The 20,265-nt window shown below is 43.7% G+C and overlaps 1 protein-coding gene and 1 long non-coding RNA gene across 4 annotated transcripts in view; one reads left to right on the top strand and one right to left on the bottom strand.

Moving 5' to 3' along the window:
* Positions 1-1,250: 1,250 nt before the first annotated feature.
* Kcnab1 (potassium voltage-gated channel subfamily A regulatory beta subunit 1) overlaps positions 1,251-20,265 on the bottom strand; it is a 242,741-nt gene continuing 223,726 nt past the window's right edge. The window contains exons 12-14 of the mRNA XM_059265427.1: positions 13,382-13,502; positions 6,781-6,869; positions 1,251-2,092 (exon numbers count right to left, since the gene is read on the bottom strand). Coding sequence (XP_059121410.1) covers positions 2,003-2,092; positions 6,781-6,869; positions 13,382-13,502 — 300 coding nt within the window. The 3' untranslated portion in view covers positions 1,251-2,002. The remainder of the gene's footprint in view (positions 2,093-6,780; positions 6,870-13,381; positions 13,503-20,265) is intronic.
* LOC131913065 (uncharacterized) overlaps positions 17,054-20,265 on the top strand; it is a 61,223-nt gene continuing 58,011 nt past the window's right edge. For 2 of the 3 annotated variants that reach the window (XR_009379807.1, XR_009379806.1), the window contains exon 1: positions 17,054-17,166. This is a non-coding gene — a long non-coding RNA (uncharacterized LOC131913065). The remainder of the gene's footprint in view (positions 17,167-20,265) is intronic. The other variant, XR_009379808.1, reaches the window with a different exon arrangement.

Raw genomic sequence — 20,265 nt, 5'->3', positions numbered from 1 at the left:
ACCACCCCTCCTTGCTTCAGCCTGTTTTGGTCCCTGTGACTTCCATTAAGCATTCAGTGCAGTGTAGCCACAGATGTAGTTTATTTAGGTGGTTACTGTTTATTTCGTGGTGACATTTTGTATTTTATATACAAGAGAATGTATGTGTCTTAAGCTTTATAATGAAAGACCCAGAAGATCTATTATGGAATTGCACAGATGCCTTTATTACTCTAAGCAAAGGAGTTGATTTTCCTTTAGACAGCACTTCACTCACTCACACATACAGTAGTTCAGTGGATTAGATTTACAATAAATAGCTGGAAAGTTAAGTAATCTCCATCATCAGTCAGATACTCATGGGCAGAACTTCCAAACTGCCTAGTAGACCCCAGGTAGTAACCATCATGTGTTTGTTGGTATCTTTTACTGTTTAAGATTTAGAACTTAACCATGTGATACATATCTGAAAATTACTTTAAGTTCACATATTTCTTGTGTAAATCTTAAAGTGTGGCTTGCTGACTAGATAAAAGTAGTTTTGTCCATCTACAGATGGACAAAAGAGTTAGAAAATGACCCCACCTTTACAGAAAAGAAAGAAACACACCCTGTGTTTTCTCCTTATTTGCAGATATCCACACAGTATAGTCTTACAATTTTTCACAAGTGGGATACAGTGAGGTGAAGTAGTAGAGGCAGGGTCGGGTGTATCTCAGATTCTGAGCACAAAGCTAAGCCCCTTATTCCATGCAAAGAGCTCTCATGCATACAGTGTAGTTTGTGATACAATTAGAATCAGGAGCTTTTTAAATATTTTGCTTTTTGGGCAAGTGAATTCATCCAGCATATGCTGAGGAATGACTTTTTTTTTCACATTGCCTATGCTTTGTTTTCATGTTAATGACTCTTCAGAAAATACCAAGCATTATATTATAAAGTCCCACTGGTAAACCGAACACTTGCCTTTCTGGGTATTTATAGGTTTAATTAAAAAACTGAGCATGTGTGTATTTTTTTTTTTTTTTTTTTTTTTTTTGGTTTTTCGAGACAGGGTTTCTCTGTGTAGCTTTGCGCCTTTCCTGGGACTCACTTGGTAGTCCAGGCTGGCCTCGAACTCACAGAGATCCGCCTGGCTCTGCCTCCCGAGTGCTGGGATTAAAGGCGTGCGCCACCACCGCCCGGCCTGCATGTGTGTATTTTTAAAGCTCAGATATTTAAACTTGCAGAAATTGTGCCTACAAGCAATTGAAAGTATATGCAGGTGTTAATAAATTGTAAAAAATGAACACAACATTTTATTCAAAGCTGTTTCCATAGCATTGTAACCCTTTTATAAATTAGCCATTATATATCTAGTAAAGATTGGGGTATTCATACTTTTATGCCTCTATATGCAAATAGACATGTTAGAATCCTAACGGGTACTCCAGATAAATTGTACAGGGCCAAGCACAACAAATAACTTCAGAGATAGTGAAAGTAAATACCTAGAAATTTTAGTGTTGAATGGTAGCTAGGTAACTTAAAACTTGCTAATGTGAATATGAAATATGGAAAAAATAAGTAAATTAGTTCTGTTTATTCTCCCAAGCAAGACTATAAGAGCGAGGATATCCTGTTTCCTATGCAGCTCACGCAGTTTCTGTTCTGTGAGTTTTGCTCTTTTGAAACAAAAATATATATGTACAGCCTTCTTTAAGTTATGAATGTCTGAAGAGAATAGATTCCCTTATCCCAATATTCTCTCCATTGCAGAAGCATGAGGTGCACAGAGCAGTGCAAGGATAGGGACCGGTCCAAGATAAGAAAATAGAATGGATTTTTCTGGGTTGTGGATTTTCACATGTTCAGAATTCAGGGTGCACAGTGGTAGCAACAGCAGAAACCTCAAGAGAATCCGGGGACACTAGAGGTTGAGCAGCAAGCTGCTAAGTGATTGAAAGAGTGTCTAGTAAGGTCGTTCTGCACTGCCTACCCACCATGATTTTACCCATGCAGATTCTGGGGCTCATGCATTGCCTTATGATCTATAGTCCTTTTTGCTGTAGGGCTTGTTGCGCAGTATGTTGTCAATCTCATTTACCACATGTGATGTCATCTTAGGGAGGACCTGAGGGGGAGGAAGGAGCACAAAGGACGGTGTTAGTGTTGAGCATTTGTCTTGAGTAGTCAGCATTAAACAGTCATTTATACTTGCTATATGTTTGCAAGCCATAGCTGGAATGAAGCCCCCCACCCCCATTCCCCACACTGGACAGAGCTTCAAGTCAGGGATTGTGTTTGCTGACTAAAGAAATGAAAACGTAAGTGAAGACAGCAATACAGAGTTGCCCTATACTCTGGAAATTCAATGTAAGTCATCTGTTTTAATTTTTCTAGCAGGTAAGCCAACTGTCTTAAAATGGTATAGTTAATACATTTTTATTCCATTGTATCCAGCTAACACATTTTTACTTAATATCTGTATCATTTTAATGTGAAAGTAGTATAGAAAGTTAAGGTACTTTTGGGGGTATTACTAAGTCCTTCAAATCCTGTGAACATTCTATACATACATATATATACATACACACATATAAGTATGTATGCATACACACATATATATACTCACATGCACATACAAACATATATGGACAGGCCATCACCATCATTCATGTACTCAAATAGCCTTATGTGGCTAGAAGCTGTGGCAGTGGATAGCGTTGATCTAGAGACTGGGAAGTTTCCAGCTGCTGTTTAGAACTGGTGAAGGATGTTTGCAGCTTAATAGGCCTCCCAGATAGATGGAGCGGCATGGCCTTGAAGAGTGAAATGGAGTGATACTGAGGAAAGACCAGTGGCGGTGGTAGGAATAAGGGAAAAGAAGCTGGAATGTAGGGGTGCTTGACTGCCACTTTATAGAGCTAGGACTTCTTTCTGTGGGTTGTGGGGGAACCTCTAAGCCAGTGCTGCAGCCCTCTAGTACAGTTCCTCGTGTTGTGACCCTAGCCATAAAATTATTTTCGTTGCTCTTCATAACTATAATTTGCTACTGTTAGGGATTGTAATGTAATTATTTGATGAGCCCCCTGTGAAAGGGTTGTTCAACCTCCTAAGGGGTGGAGACCCACAGATTGAGAACCACTGCTCTAAGGACACCTGGGGAGAGTGCAAGGATGAGTTAGAGGAGGGTGTTAAAACATCACAGTCTAAGGGACAGCACAGGACTCAACAAGGCCAGTGACAGTGGAATGGCAAGGGGGAAGTCGGGAGTCATTGTGGAGCAGGATGTGTTGTGTGCATGTGGGGCTTCCTGTGTGTGCAGCTGACTGGCATGCAGCAGACAGCTGCTCCTTCAGGGCCAGCACTGATTGTGAGAGGTGAACCAAGGGTACATGTTATACCATGAGACAAGGGACAAAGACCAGCTTTCTGTCTGGAATAGTCTGACCCTGTGTAGGGGCTGGTGAGTTGCAATTAGGATGACCAGCAGTCCTGCTGGCCGAGGTGACCTTGTCTTTACTCCAGGGCTGCCCTTAGCAGCCTGGGGGCTGTGTGCAGTGCAGCTCCTCCTGGTCTTTACTCCAGGGCTGCCCTTAGCAGCCTGGGGGCTGGGTGCAGTAGTGCAGCTCCTCGAACCCAGGGAAACCTGTGGTTCTGGTTATAGGTTTTTCTACCTGAAGCTAACGACTTTTGTTTCCTGCTAGCTAGCTCTGGAGTCTCAGGTTTTAAATAGCTAATGTTACTTGGGGACTTAACAATGAGACTGGAGATGAGAAACTGGATTTAGTGGAAGAAAAATCCAGTGGGCTAGCTATGTGAGACCAAAAAAAAAAAAAAATCATTATGTCAAAATATATATCAGCTAGAAATGGTGAAAACATAAAAGTACTTGAATAAAACATGAAAATGTGTGTAGTGTTAAACGTCCAGTGTTTTCTAAAGGAGCCATGCTTTTAGAATTTTATATGAAATCACTCTTTAAAAACACTGCAGATACTTTATAACATTTTAAGCTATGATGCAGATTTAATGAGATTAAACCAGTTGTACAACTTTTAAGCTAGTGTGCAGATTTAGTGAGATTGTACAGTTGTACAACCTTGTTGTTACACTGCCTGGAAGACGTGGAGGTTTAAGGGGAGTTTGTCTAGTGTTGCTGGGACTGGGGGTCATCAAGGAAGGGCCTCCAGGACTGCGTTCTTCGGGGATGATGGAGGGTTTTGCAGGTTGGGTGGTTGGTTACTTTGGAGACAGCATCCACTACTATTGGGGTATATGTGGGGGTTGGGTCTGAAGTGTTCCTGACGGCTGGAGATTAGAGTCCCAGGGAGGGGTTTTGTGTGTGTGTGTGTGTGTGTGTGTGTGTGTGTGTGTGTGTGTGTACAAGAATGTACATCCCTGTGCCACAGGCATATTTCATTGTGCAGTGTAGCTGCTACTTTTCCGGTCCTGTCGACCTTCCTTTTTCTTACGGTGGCCAGCACTCCACATTTTCTGTACATTTGCAGCCAATCCCATCAGTGTTTTGGCTTCCCCAGATATCTAGTCTGTCTTTCACCACATCCCGGGCTTCCGTTACATCATGTCTAGACTCTCATGTGCTGGTGCTTGGGGTGAAGGAGAAGGGAATTTGGTAAGCCCTTGTGTTAGCAATGAGGCTGCCTGCGTATCATCCCTTTCCTTTGCCCTTTGAGAATGGAAGTCCCATTCAGCCAGAACCTTGCTAGGGAGGAAATGCTTTGGGAATAAAGTATCCTTTCCTTCACTGCCTGGTAGGCTCCTGCAGCTCTGACAGCTCAGATCTAGGGCTGCTTCTTCATGCCTGGCCCTGGCCGTGACTTCCCTTGGGAGAGAGGATGATAGTGTTAGCATGATAGGAATTCCGAATTTCCTTTCCTGCCAAAATTTGTATCTGCCTTCCCAAATCTGCAAATCCACCCACTCCACTTCCATTGCCTCGGTGATGACCACAGCCCTGCATTCTGCTTTCCTTGGCAGCCTCAGGAATCTCTGAACATTCACATAGACGCCTATCTTCCCTCTTTAAATCCTGGAAAGGATTCCGTACCTATGAGCCGTGTTCCCTCCCAACCTAGGTCCCTTACATTGCTGTATTTGTTCCTGGAGTATACTCCTGGGTTTCTCTTATGCTGTGGGAAGGATGTAAGTCAATCCAAAGACTCAGAAGAAACATCCTCTAAGGAGGAGGAGCATTTGCAAAGATACTATGTCAAGTAGGCCTGCTTGCTTCTCTGTTGCTCTTTGGTACAACATTCTGTTTGCTTAGTAGCCCTTACATAATCTGAAATTTTGTACATTTTTATCAGGCTCCTAGCATGTATGGAAGCTTGTTGAAGACTGGACAGTATCTTGTGTCCTGTGGTGTTTCAGTACCTCATATATTGTGAGCTTTCAGAGACCGGCTATAAAGTGTAGAATTCTTAATTTACTCTTTCTTAGCCCTCCAGCAGTTCGAGGACAGGATCTTATTCTTACCCATCACAGTAACCCAGCTGTCTGGCTTGGTGCCAGATGCAGTAAGTCCCCCATCCATGAGCGGACTTGAAATCACTGAGTTGAATCAGTTCTTCTGGGTACAAACCGTGCCTCTACCCCATCGTCTTTGTGTAGGGTATCTTTTCTCAGTGCATAACTGAAAATGGAAGATGGTGTGGTTCATTGGAGGGGGCATTCCCTATGAAGGGTCAGACCCATAGAATCTAGGAGAAACTATGGCTGGGCAGGGTTTGGAAACAGGTGGAGGGAATGACCCCACTGCCTGGTCCTGAGAAAGGTGGTGGCTAGGCAGTCTGTACCATTTTAGTCTCGAGTGCATTCTGGTCTGTTTCTAAAGGTTAAATACTCTTGTCTCCATCCTCATCTCTGGTTCTGGGGGAGGTGGTGGGGCTTGTCTTAGGAGTAGATGAACAGAGGAGAAGCTGTGACAGTCTATTCCCCAGAAAGCAAGAGGGAAACACCTTAGCAGTGGGTAGGCTCATCCTAGGACTGTCAGCAAAGCGGGGAGGGGCAGGCTCAGGTCTGAGATGTGTTCAGTGGTGCAGAAAGGTATCCATCCCATCAGACCACTAACCCCACCCCTTCCCATAGATGCCCCTGAGCATCTTCTGCCCCTCCTCCTCCTGCTTCTACATAATCCCTAGGTGCCACTGCAACCTCAGCCCAGCACCTGGCCCTCAGGCCATCCCTTGGTGGATGGAGGCCTCGGTGATGGGCCTCCTGGATTTTCTTCCAGAGGCATGTGATCCTGAAAGTTCCAAATAGGAATTTATTCCCCAGTTACTTCTGGAGTAATAACTAAGGGCCACATAGTAGGAAGTGGAAGTCAGTGGAGAAGAGAGCCAGAGGTCTCTGACCTTCAGCCTTACTGTCCAGCGGAAGAGACAGTCATCACATATCTTATCCTAAGTGGTGTGATGAGTGGGCATCACAGGATGCTGTTAGATGGCGGAAAAGGAGTCACTTGGCATACTATATTGGCAATAGTTTGTGAAAGGAACAAATGAATAAATGATGTGTGTATTTTGTCTTATAACTGTTACGTATCAAGCAGGCACTTAAACATGCTTTTATGGTTAGACCTGGGAGGTCAGTTGCCAGGTATGAGATTGGAATGCACTGCTCCACAAAAAATGAACCACCGGAATTTGAGAAACTTGTTTGCTACATAAGCAGAGGACAGCCCTAGATCCATGTATTGTGAAGTGTGCTGTTGCTGCTTACGGCTTTGTGTGGACACTGCCTGGAGACACACTGTAGCATTCCCTGGAATTTGCTGGAAGGGGCTTCAGTACTTGCCTGAATGGCACCGAGGTTTTCAATGAGTTGCTCCGGAGTGGATGATCCCAGGAGCACAGAGCTCACACCCTCGTTTCTCAGGCACCATGCTGGAAAGAGCAGAGCACAGGGTCAGGCTTGCTGATGAGCTTCAAAGCATCAGCTACAGTTAGGTTTGTTGCAGCCAAAATATATTAACCTGTGTGTGTGTGTGTAGGATAGAGGTTACACAGTGTTCTCTGGGATTTAAAACTGGGACAGCACCCCTCTTGTTTAGAAGGTTAATACAATCAATCCATGCATTTGAATAGTAGGTTTGTGGCTCTGGCTTTCTTATGTTTTGCCCCAAGTACCAGAGTATTCAATACAGCTGGCTACCCATCATAGGAATACATTGTTCCTGAAAATACCCAACACTGCTCACCAACTGATAATGTCTGGATTCTTGTTTCTGCCAGGCTCCCTTTCTGTCTTATACATGGTATCACTTTTCCTCATCTGTCAACCTTTTGCATTAATTATCTCAGTTGCTTTTTTTGTGGTGATATTATGTTCCCCAAAATATTGTGTACCCTAATAAACTTATCTGGGGTCAGAGTACAGAACAGCCACTAGATATAGAGGCCAGAAAATGGTGGCGCACACGCCTTTAATCCTATCACTTGGGAGGCAGAGATCCATCCGGATCTCTGTGAGTTCAAGGCCATGCTGGAAACAGCCAGGCATGGTGACTCACACCTTTAATCCCAAGAAGTGAGCCTTTAATCCCAGGAAGTGAGGGCAGAAAGCAGAAAGGTATATAAGGCATGAAAACCAGGAACTAGGCTGGTTAAGCTTTTAGGCTTTTGAGCAGCAGTTCAGCTGAGATTCATTCTGGATGAGGACTCAGAGGCTTCCAGTCTGAGGAAACAGGATCAGCTGAGGAATTGGCAAGGTGAGGTGGCTGTGGCTTGTTCTGTTTCTCTGATCTTCCAGCATTCACCCCAATACCTGGCCCTGAGTTTGTTTTTATTAGTAAGTACCTTTAAGATTCATGCTGCACTTTTTTTATAATCCAACTCTCAGAGCCCTAATCCTTCCTCTGCTTTAGCAAATCCCATCAGAACTGAACCCGTGTTTCTACTTGGGGGTAGTGGAGTGGTCTGGAGAGAACCATAGAATCTCGTGGTTTGGTGCCTCACAGACCCCTCTCTTTTGCCATCTTGCCATTGGCCTTAGCCAACTTGATAAACCTCTCTTTGGCCCTTGCTCATCTCTTTTTCCTCAAATGATATAAGGTATCTGGTCTACTCTCTTTTGGTACTGCTTGTGGGTTTTTTGTTTTTGTTTTTAGACAGGATCTCGTGTGTAGCCCAGGCTGGTCTCCCACTTGCTATGTAGCCAGGGATGACCTTGAACTGAGTTTACTGCCTTCTGGGGAGTGTTGGAATCACAGGCACGGGGCAACAATGTTGCCAGGATCTCCACCCTCAAGCCCTGTGTTCCCTCTCAGCAGGTGACACTTCCTTGACCATCTAAAACATTAAATCCACCAGGTAGAATGGTCCTCATTTGTCTACCTACTTACTTTTCACAATGACATTGTCCAGTTGCAGAAGAGGATGAATGCTATTCTGGCCTAGGGCCACAGTGCCCTGGATCCATCTCCCTTTTCTTTGACTAGTTAAACATTTTTCCTCTGTCCCCTGAGTGTCTTGTCTTCTCCAACTTCTGGAAGTTCTGAAATGTCAGTGTAGACTCCTGTATCCCCTTCATCATAGTCCAGCCACTTCCTTACCCTGTTCTGGAAGCCAAGGCCCCCAGGAGCCTCCTGGTTCCAGTGACTGTCCTAGCTTGGATCTGCGTGTTTCTGCTGGACCCTCTGCCTCTGAACACCTCTTACTGATAGCCTGGCTCTGCCAGTCTCAGTGCCAGCATCTTAGCCTCCCAATCGAGAAATCTGGGCTCTTTAAGGATTGTCTTTTTCTGATTCCACCTTCCCTTTTAAATTCCCTGTCTAATTGTTTATTCCTCCAGTTTCTCTAATCCACTGGTTCTTATCCTTAGCATGTAACAGTTATGTGGAGGGCTTGTGAGTCATCACCCTCTCTATGCCTCACAAAAGATTTCTTACTTAGAAGATCTTGGCTTGAGATATATAGCTTCAAAGTACTTATAAGACAACTTTTTCTTTTCTTTTTTTTGTCCAAGCTGCCCTAAAACTTTATTTGTAGCTCAAGGATGACCTTGAACTTCTGATTCACTGCCCCTGCCTCCTGAGTCCTGGGATTAGAGGAATGTGGTACCATCCCAGGTTTATGTCCTGTTGAAACTTAAACTCAGGGGTTCAAGAATGTTAGGCAAGCACTCTGCCGACTGACCTGTATTTCCAGCTTGGGGATTAAACTTTAAGGGGAAGGGAAGAAAAGGCTTTATTGACGTAGAAGTTACATATCAAACATAATTTTATCTGTTTTAAAGTGTACATTAACTACCTTTTTTTTTTTTAAAGTTTACCAACGCTTAGCGATTTTAGCGTGTAACCGTTACTATTTTAAATTCAGTTCTAGTAGACTGTTCCTATCACTCTAATAAAATCCCTGATGCCTACAGGCATTAATTGATACCTAGTCCAACCTCAGCCCCAGGCAGTCACTTACTACTTGCTTTTGGATCCGAACGTTTCATTGAAATAGAATAAGGGCATTGCCTTTTGTGTCTGATTTCTTTCACCTCACATACACATGTTCTCTGGCTGCGTCCGTGTTGAAGCGGTGCATCCTTTCCCTGCTGCATGGTATTTTGTTGTGTGGACACTTGAGGGTCACGGCTCTGGTTCATCCCTCTTCTGCTGCCGCTGTCCTCATTCAGCCCTCAGTAGCTCTCCCTAGAATCACTGGTTTTCCTACTTCTTGCTCGGGCTGGGCTGCCTCTCCCTTCATACAGATCCCTGCTCCTAGCCGCGCCTTCTCTAAGTTTTATAGCATCACTTTCCTGACTTGAGCTTGGGCCTGACAAGATCACTTTCCTTTAAGATGGCCTGCATTTCTTACCCTGGCAACTTTTATTTTTGATTCTGCCTCTCCAGCTTCAAGGTTCCTGCCTGAACTTTTCAGGAGCGCTGGCTTGTTAATCACTATTCCTAAACATCCGTGACTTCTCCTCCTGTGGGAGCCCCTTGCCTGGCATGCACTTTTGGCCTCACTTTTTCTGTGCCTCATTAACATCTCATCCTTTGTGGTTCCCAGCGGTCCTGCCTTCTCCAGAAAGCCTACCCTGAATTCCAGGCCAGCTTGGGTGCCCTACACATTAATTCCCTAGCCCTATAGCCTCCTCAAAACTATAAACCCTGTACTCACATCTATTAATTTTCTTGACTTGCCCATTAGGCTGTGGGATGTGGCTGTCTTGAATTGGATGCTCAGCAACTCACTCCCTACCTGACACACGGGACACACTTACTAAATGTGTGCTGGAGAACCATAAGCATAGAGGCTTGATTCATCTCCCGTACCTCTGCCTCCTTTTTCTCAGGGCCCTGCCCTCAGCTGTCCTCTAAGCTGGTCCCAGGCCTTTGAGGCAATCACCGAATCCTTCCAGGTGGTCATACTCAGCATCCTCTCCCTGCTCTTTCCTTTCCCTTGGCTTTATCGCCTTCTGCTTGGCTCTTAGAATTCCTTTTGGAAGCAGTGGAAGTTGAGTGCAAGGCAGTGAACTGATTTCAGCAACACCCGCTTCCTCTGAGGACTGCAGGGCAGAAGAGAGCCCGCTTTGCAGAGCTGGATAGCACCTGCAGCTGATTCTTCATAATCCGCCTATCTAACGGGGCATCTCTGGCAAGCACATCCATGGTGCCTGCTAGCTGCCAGTGAACTGAGTGCTGGCTCCCGGGCATGTGTGTGACTGGGGAGCACCAAGCAGGTCCAAGCAGTCTGTTTCCTGCTGGAGGCCTCCCCTCCCCAAGTCACACTCTGTCCTTGGAGATCAAAAGCAGTGAGTCTGGAAATCATTCCTTTTTGGGGCTGAGAATTCTGTGGATAAGAACAACTACTTGTTTGTAAAGAAAGACGATGACAGGCAAGAAAAACATCTATGGCAGTGGTTCTCAACCTTCCTAATGCTGTGACCCTTTCCTACAGTTCCTCATGTGGTGGTGTCCCCCAAACATAAAATGATTTTTGTTGCTACTTCATAACTGTGATTTTGCTACTGTTTTGAATAATAATGCAAATATCTGATATGCAGGATATCTGACATGCAACCCCTGTGAATAGGTCTTTTGACCCCAAAGGAGTCGGACCCACAGGTTGAGAATCGTTGATCTAGGGCATAGGAGGAAAGGGAGGAAAAACCAACACGTATCAATTTAAACCCAAGCACTGTACAAAGGGTGCGTCATGAATATTTAACATCCAGAGATAGTCTTCATTTTTAAAAGGTTTCCTCTCTAGGAAGGTAATGTTCTTCCATTTCTTCCAGAGTTTACTATAATCATCTTGGTATTTGTGGGGAATTGGTTCCTTCCTCCCTACGATGCAGGCACACTCAATCCTGTTTTATAAAATGGTGTGACATTTGCATACACATTCTCCTGTATTCTCTTTGAGTCAACTCCATATTACTTATAATGCCCAATACAATGTAAACGGTTGGTTGACTTGGTGGATACGGAAGGCCAAGTGTACTCAATTCATGTTCCCACCTAAAATCTTATTTACAACAGTAGAATATGTTTTTCTTGTGTATGTTAAGAAAACCTCCAGCCTAGTATGTCTAGTTCTATGTAAATACACTCTCTGGCTTCTGAAGATGGAGACCAAATTCAGGTTGTTAGCCCTGGCACTGAGTGCCTTTACCAAATGGACCATCTCTCCAACCTTCATTTCCATTATGCTAGTACTGTTCACTGTAATTTTTAAATGTCTAACCTCAGCAGAGCCAAGCTGTCAACAAATACTCCATTACTTATCTGCACAGGCCTTACCCTGGGCTGTGTATCTGATTTGCTGCTCTTTTTTATTAGGCTTTTTCCCCTTGGAATTAACACCTATTTTATTCCTTAATTCTTAGTTACCATGCCAATTCTAGTGAGTCATCCATTGACATCTGTGAGACAAGGTTCCTCCTAGCATGTACCCCACAGGATGTTCTGAGCCTAAGGAGGTAGGACAATGACAGTGGTGTGTGTGTAACACAGCCTGGCACTCCCCAACCCTGGCAAGTTTGAATGCTTTTGTATTCAATTCGGGGGTCACTAACTATGTGTGACATTGAGCCCAGATTCAGGCTGAAGGTGCTTCATATGTAAATTATATGCTGTGTTTTGAAAACAGGCTGAAAAAAAGTATTTTAAAAACTTCAGTAATGTTATATATGCCGAAATGGTAATTTGGGGATAGATCGTGTTAAATAGATTATTAAAATTAATTTCACCTCTTTCTGTTTTACTTTAAAAATACTTTTGGCCAGGCAGTGGTGGCACATGCCTTTAATCCCAGCACTTGGGAGGCAGAAGCAGGAGGATCTCTGTGAGTTCTAGGCCAGCCTGGGCTACAGAGTGAGTTCTAGGAAAGGCACCAAAGCTACACAGAGAAACCTTGTCTCGAAAAACCAGAAAAAAGAAAAAAAAAAAGATATTTTTGAAGTTTTAACTTTTGTGTGTGCATGCATGTGTGTGTGTGTGTGTGTGTGTGTGTGTGTGTGTGTGTGTGTGTTTGTGTGAATGTATGCCATATGTCTTCAGGTGCCTTTGGAGGCCAGAAGTGGGTGTTGGTTCCCCTGGAGCTGGAGTCACAGAGGGTTTTGAGTTGCCAGACGTGAGTGTTGGGAATTAAACTCTGGTCCTCTGGAAGAGCAGGGAACACTCCTAACCACTGAGCCATCTTTCCAGCTGCTGTTCTCCTTTCTTATTACGGCCACTGGCACATTAGAAACGAAGTAAGTACTTCCCATTATGTTTTAACGGACAGTGCCAGTGCATGTGGTTTTGGGTGGCCGTGACCTTTCACAGACTCCACAGCATGCGAAGAACAATTTTCATGGCTGTTGAAAAGTTTCCAGGGGAAGCTGTCCTTGCAGTATCAGCTTTCAGTGTGGCAGGAGCCAAGGGCCTCTTCGTAACCCTGTTTCTCAACCTCTTCCCAGCCTTGTCTGCCTGTCAACATGGGTAGAAGCTTGAGCCAGAAGAAACGGGTGTCATTGTGTAATGACACAGTTCACCTCAGACGCTTGAAAATGTGTGTATTTTCTTTTAGTTTTTTATTGAAGTTTTTCATACAGTATATTTTTATTATTCCCCTCCCCAACTCCTCCTGGGTCTTCCCTATCTCTCTACCCACTTAACTTTGTTTTCTTTCTCTCTCTCTGTATTTTCACTGATGTGTTCTCATGCAACTGCTTTATAAGGGAGAAAGGAAAGAAAAAAAATGTTGTCGCATATAGAATATTCTGGGAGAACCTGCATAACTCACTTTCTGCTGCATATACCAGAAATTGATGCTCCTGAGATCAGCCTGCCCCCACAGTTGACATGTTACCATGGCAGGGTGTGGGTCAGCCATAGAAAAGTACATTTTTAGTGATCTTGGTGAAAGCTAACCCCCAATCCAGACCCCGCTCTGCCATCCCCTAGGAATTTCCTTACCCACAGCCAGCTGAGGTAGTGTGCATCCCAGACGCTCAGCAATCGGAGAAAGGTCTTTTAGCTTGTTTTGCTGTTTTCTCCCTTCCTCACTTACAATTCTTTCCTTCAACCACTGGTAGCACTGGGGATAACAAAAACATGTAAGCGGTGGTACCTTGTGTGAGTGTGATGTCAAAGGTGGTAATTCAATAAAATATAAGAACCTCAGGGGGAGACTGGAGAGAGGGCTCATCAGTTAAGAGTGTCTTCTGCCCCTTCAGAGGACAGGAGTTTGATTTCTAGCACATCAGGTAGTTCACAACCACCTATAACTCTAGCTCCAGGGGATCCGATGCCCTCTTCTGGTCTCCAAGGGCACCTGAACTCAGGTGGCACACATAGGGGCACACACGTGTGCGCGCGCATATGCACGCACACACACACACACACACACACACACACACACACACACACACACACAGGCCCAGCTTTGTTAGAGCTTTTTGTTCTCTGAAGATCATTGTTTTGCATTATTGTTATAACTTGTCTCTTGCCTTATTCCATCTTGCCACATTATTATTTTAAAATATTTATGTGTATGTGCATGTGTGTGCAGATGCCCTCAGAGGCTGTAAGAGGATGTTAGATCCTTAAGAGCTGGAGTAACAGGCAGTTATGAGCCACCCAACATGGGTTCTGGGAACTGAACTCAGGTTCTCTGCAAGAGTAGCAAGTGTTTTTAATCACTGGGCCATCTCTCCATTTCCCTAATATAATAATATGATAATTATAATAATTACAACAACAATAATATTATTACTATGAGGACTTTGTGTTGACTTCCTATTGTGGTTGGTTTTAATGCCACAAATTAGAATCAGTCGAGTAGATGTTTAAAAGACAACCCAGGAAACTACTCATTAAAACAGGGGAAAAGATTGACCATGACCTGTAGACTATTGAGTTTACCTTCCAAAATATGAAAGGTCTTTGAGACTGTTTCACAGTCCTACTTTGCAGAAGACTCTGCTCTTACAGGAGACGTGTGGGAGTCCAGCTGGGAGACCGGCTCCCACATTGTTACCATAGGGTACTCCTGAAGAGAGGGATAAGAGATATTAGATAGAAGGGTAGAGGGAGAGAGACAGAAACACAGGCTAGCCTCAGGAGGGCCTGGATCCTTATCCACCAGCCCCTCCTGTCTCTTCTAAAGGGCTTTTTACAGGAATGCCAAGGGGTGGAGCAAAGACCTCCCCCTAGCACAGCCAAGTGCAAACCCTTCCAATCACCTGGTAACCACACACATGGTCAAGCCATCCTCTAATGCAGCCCTGCTGGGTAAAGCAAGCTCAGATCTCAGTAGAAAACCTTTGTGGCCCTCTGCAGAGATGGGAATTAGTTCTCTAATATACAAGGCTAGCAGTAACCAGCTATAGGAGTGAGTGCCTCTAAGAACCTTCCTCTTTTCCTCGCAACTGTAGATCTGAACCTTCCCAGAGGCACCAGGAAGCTCTGCAGTTGGCAGTTGGCAGTTGGCCACAGACACTCTTCCCAAATGATTTCAATAGGCTGCTGGCTTTTTTCATTAAGTATTTTTTTTTCATCCCTCTAAGAATTTCCGAAGAAAAGGATAACCACATTATGTTTTATTGTGATTTTGGAATAATTGTGCAGATGTGAAGAAGAGAAGGGCAGACTGCCCCAGTTCTGTCTGCTCCTAGATATCAAAGGCTTATGGTCTGGCTCTGCACTTGGGACTTTGCTTGGGAAAATGGCCAAGGCTTTCCCAGCTTCAGCCTTGGGAAGTCTCTGATTCTTCCAGAGGAAGGATGCCCGAAGTGACATCTCCAGAGATGACAGCTGGTGCCAGTGGTGATGGGGTGGATGGCTGTGAACAATGAGGACATGATTAGGGCCCAGGCAGCCTTCTTGAGCCAGGCTGCCTGTGTCTGACGGCCCTGAACAGCTGTGGGTGTCCGAAGTGGGAAAAAGTCCTAAACCTTATTTAAACTTCATGATTTTTCAGGGAAGCAATATCTCTGAATGTGATTCAAACAGAAAATGAAAAAGGTAATAGACAAATGCTTTTGAACAGTTTTTAAAAAGTAGAGTTCCTGAGATTTCAATATATATCATGAACATTAAGAATGCTTCATTTATCAGTTCTATAGAACTCTATTTTTGAGATATTATATGTAATGATTTTTTTCTTAAGATTGGAATACACTGTGTGTGTGTGTGTGTGTGTGTGAGAGAGAGAGAGAGAGAGAGAGAGAGAGAGAGAGAGAGAGAGAGAGAGAGAGAGATATGCACATACACTGGCTATTTTGAAGGACTTGTACAAATAGCCAGCACTGGGGAGATGGCTCAGTGGGTAGTGCAGTGCTTCCTGCACAAGACTGAAGACCTGAGTTCAGATCCCCGGCCCCCATGCGATGACGTGTGCGCCTGTAATTCAAGCACTTCTATAGTGATATGGGTGGAAGAGACGGGAGAGTTCCAGAACCTCATGGGCCAGCTAGCCTGATGTGTCGAGGAGTGAGCAACAAAAAAGAGACCCTGTCTCACAAGATGGACGGTGAAGAGGACACCTGAGGTGACTTCTGGCCGCCCCACACGCACAGTAGCACATGTGTGCCCACACTCACTCACATAACACATACACTTATTGAAACCTTCTTTTCCGACTCTCAACACGATATATTTCACTGTTGCCTTAATCAGCGGAATGCATAGGGAGTTAGGGTTTTTAAAAAAAATACAGTGTTTATACTGCCTTCCTAATACCAAAGGAAACAAAGGTTTTTGGGAAATAATCAGCTTTAACTTCTTTTCAAATTGGAAAATGTTAACTGTGGAAAGAGATGAAATCTAATTAAAATGTTCATTATAAAAGTGATCCTGTGTTTTGTATGGTTGATGGTGAATATGGTTGCCACTCTGTGGACGGCACACTGCTGTGGGTTCTGTTGCTCCATAATGTTCCCTTCCACATGTGTGTCTCTTGAACATCTTGAACTGAGATACTTCGTGAACATCAGGGTTATTCCATTGGTCCCTGTATTCCCAGCAACCAACACATACAGTAATATTTGCCAAAGTACTAATTTATCTTATGTTTTGGGTTCTCTCTCTCTCTCTCTCTCTCTCTCTCTCTCTCTCTCTCTCTCTCTCTCTCATTCATTCATTCATTCATTCATTCATAACTTATTGAATTGTGCCAGGTTCTGTGATGGATTAGAGAGCTTTAGTCAGTGTCTAGGAACTCAAGTGTTGTAGCTGAGTGACCTTCCTCTTTCAATGATTTCCTCACCAGCCATGTTTGTAGCACTTCTTTATGAAAAATACTCCAACAAAGTGGTACATGACTGAGCTGACCAAAGCATTATTCTCTTTCGGCTACTATTGCTGGTCTCACAGGTTGGGCATTACCTAACTCTGGCCATTCTTCTCTGGTCTGAAGCTAGTGAATCAAAGATCTCTTTTTTTCTAGGATACATTCTCTTAAGGATGTGGCTGTCAGTTTTCCTGCTGCCAGCATCATTGGCAAGATTCATGTATAGTGGAAGAAAATGGCATATCCATATTAGAGATAAGTAGAGGAGACAGAGGACTAATAATGTTCAAATCCATGGATAGATCACTACTGAGCCATGCCCCACTCCATCCTCAAGGATTGTCTTTGTGACAATAGAGTTCTTAGAAAGAGATTGTTCACCCTGAGGTCTGTCACTGGCAGCCAGAGAACTTCAAGCCTCTGTAAGAAGTGTTGATAGACTAAACAGAGGAAAAGTGCAGATAACTCAGTAAGTTTATTAGGCTACAGGCTTTGTTCTTAAGGATAAGATGGGAGAGCCACAGGAGGATGAAAAGAACACTCTGGGAGGCAAGGGAGAGTACAGTGCATTTGGGTGGGAAATGAAATAACATGGGATAGTAAAGACAAGAAGGGGAAAATAGACTTGACTTAGATTCCAAGAGGATTTGGAATTTATCCTGTAAGCAGGAACTGAGAAGTCATGAAAGCATTTTGAAATGGATTATGATATGGTCTTTTAGGAAGATAATTAACCACAAGGGCAGATTGTTGGGAAGAGGGAGGAAATGAGAGCATCCAAGTTCACTTGCAGTAAACCTGGTAAGGAAAGATGAAGACCTGCATTAAGGCTGTGCAGGGGGCGGACCTGAGTGGCAGGATGTGGTCTGGAGGATGTGGTTGCTAGGCATGGTGAGGATGAAGAGGTGATAATGTGAGGTAGCACAATGACATCTGACCAGGATGGCTAGACTTTGGGCAGAGAGAGGCATTGCTGATCTAGAGGAGAGTTAAGTTTGAGCACGAGGGAATGTGGGAGTAGATTCTATTGGGCTTGACAGATACCCATGGGACATCTGTTAGACTGGAAGAAGCGGTTTGCTTCTCAACAGTGGAGTCAGAGCTGATGATGTGGAGTTAGAAGTCATTGTTAGAGGTATGGGGCCAGCCAGAAGAGAAAGTTCCCTGGCTAATCTTGTTTACTGCAAGAGCCCTGGAGAGTCTTTTTTTTTTTTTTAAATGATTGATTCTTCAATTGTAGTTCAATATAGCAGACACAAAATACATTTCATTGATAATAACAACAGTGTTATATGAACCATTTGGAGGGCTGTGTTAAAAGTTGCCAATGTCTCTGTCCACTTGTCTCTAATTTTTCTATTAGCACTCTAATTTAGTCCTGAGGATGCCCTTCCATTTGCTTCTTTAATTTTTTAGTTTCATTTTTCACTTTGGTAGTTCCTCTTGAGTGGCTTTCCCAAGAACAGGCATGTTGCTCTGAACACACTGGAGAGTTCGTGGCAGTCTGCAGCCTATACCTTTCGCTTGGACAGGTTCTAAACACTTCCTGTTAATGTCCCAGTAGTGCCTACTTGACTGACTTCATGAAAGACAACCAAATACTTCCCCAGTTACCTTTGGGCTTAGCCATAGTCAGTAATTTTGTAAGTTCTCCCCACCCCCTTCCTACTTTGTTAGTGTGTTTGTGGAAGTTTTCCATGTGTGTGTGAGCTTTTTATCAAATGCTGGTAGAGGCTGCACAGTCACACCGACCAGACACAGCGCAACTGCTTCTTCCCTTAAAGACCTGGGTGTGAAAGGAAACAGATGTCTCTGGGGAAGATAACTCACTGACAGCAGGAGGCCTGGCTTCTCATGTCAGCTTTATCTGTTAGGAGTTTATGGTCTTCATGTTGCTTAATGTCCCTGGGCTTCAGTTTCTGCATCCGGCAGAAGCCTGCCTCTTGCAGGATTACTCTGAGAACAAATAGCCCACATATGTGAAGTGCTTTGAATTTTTGGGAAAGCCTATGAAAGAATACACAGATGGTCTCTAGCTTACCATTGTTTGACTTGGGATTTTCTTACTGATAAGCTGAAGATGTATCAATACAACCTCTGTTAGTCACTTTCAGTTCAATAGTCAATAATTACACGAGATAGTCAACTCTTTAGTATAAAAAGGATTTGTATTAGATGTTTTATTTTTCTTTTTTCAAGATAAGGCTAGGCTAAGCTATGATATTCAAATATTAAGTGCATTTTTGACAGGACATTTTGAGCTTATAATGTGTTTATCTGGGCCTTACCCCATCATAAGTAAAGGAGCGTCTATATAGCAATTTAGCTTAGCCACAACTGATTGCAAGCTATCTGTGTCCATTTCTCATTGTGAAGATAAAAGGTAGTAAAAGATAACTCATAGCTCCTTGGCACATAGTAGGTGTTCAGTAAAAGGACAGTTCTCAGTATTTCCTTTTCCTTCCTGCCCTTCCTGCCTTCCTCCATTTTCACATCTTGCCTAAGATGCCTTTAGTTTTTTTCTTCATGGACTTGTGTAGAATTTGTTCTGAACGACCTTCAGTTTTCAGGAACAAGATCTCATTAAATATTCTGAGATAACTGTGCTTTGGGATAATTAAAAAATGAGAACACTGTCATGTCAGCATGCTTTGGGGAATATTTATATCTTGCAATTTTAGAGAACAAACAAGCTAAAATCTCAACTCTTGTAGTCAGAAAGGCCTAGAGCCTTGAGAAGTTTCTAGTTAGGGAAGTGTTGGTGGTCAGTTGTCCTGTCCCATCCATGTCTCTGTCCTGTCACCGGCCCCCCACCCCACCCCCCTAAAGAGCTGGGCTGTTCTGCTGGTGCAGTGCTAATGGAGGCTGGAGCCTGGGTCGGACATATGCTTCTTCTTAAGACGACTTTGGCTTGTCTGAATTTTTAAGATCCCTGTATTCTCTCTCCCTTGACATTACAGAGTAATTTGTGATCGTAATGTTGTTGCACATTCTCTCAAGCTTTTAAAGCACAGACACCTTGTTGTTAAGAAGAAAAGATGTTTGTAGTGCTCCCCAATAAGTTAATCAGCAGGAAGGGGCCTAAGATGGGACTGGGCTATGGGGAGTGGTCAAAGTAAATGATAAATGGAACATTAAGAAACCCACCATGTTGTACAATATATATTGATTTAAAAAAATAAAATAAAACACCCACTGGGCAGAGTAGAGGCTGGTGATGGTGTGTTCAGTTTCTCTTTCCCGGGGCCCTCTTTCCTACTGCATTTGGGGACAGGAAATGTAAGCCAACCTCAAACCATACCCAGCTACAGCTGTTTACCTCAAATGGATTAAGCCCTTATGGGTTAAGTTTTGTTTTCTCAAGAAAAGGAAAATTAAATCCTCTTACATAGAAAAGGGATTTTTAAGTTCTGTCACTTCCAGACAAGGAATGAAATACCTCCTTTAACATAAGAATAAGTAAGAATGTAGGGATTTGAGTCTGCAAGTCAACCAGGTCATTGGACACTTTCAGTCCTTAGAGACGAATTCTCTGTGCAGGCAGATTATGAAGGGCTGACTGATCCGT

The sequence above is a fragment of the Peromyscus eremicus genome, chromosome 6 (genome assembly GCF_949786415.1).
Source record: "Peromyscus eremicus chromosome 6, PerEre_H2_v1, whole genome shotgun sequence".
Lineage (NCBI taxonomy): Eukaryota > Metazoa > Chordata > Mammalia > Rodentia > Cricetidae > Peromyscus > Peromyscus eremicus.
This window is presented reverse-complemented; position numbering and strand designations above follow the sequence as displayed.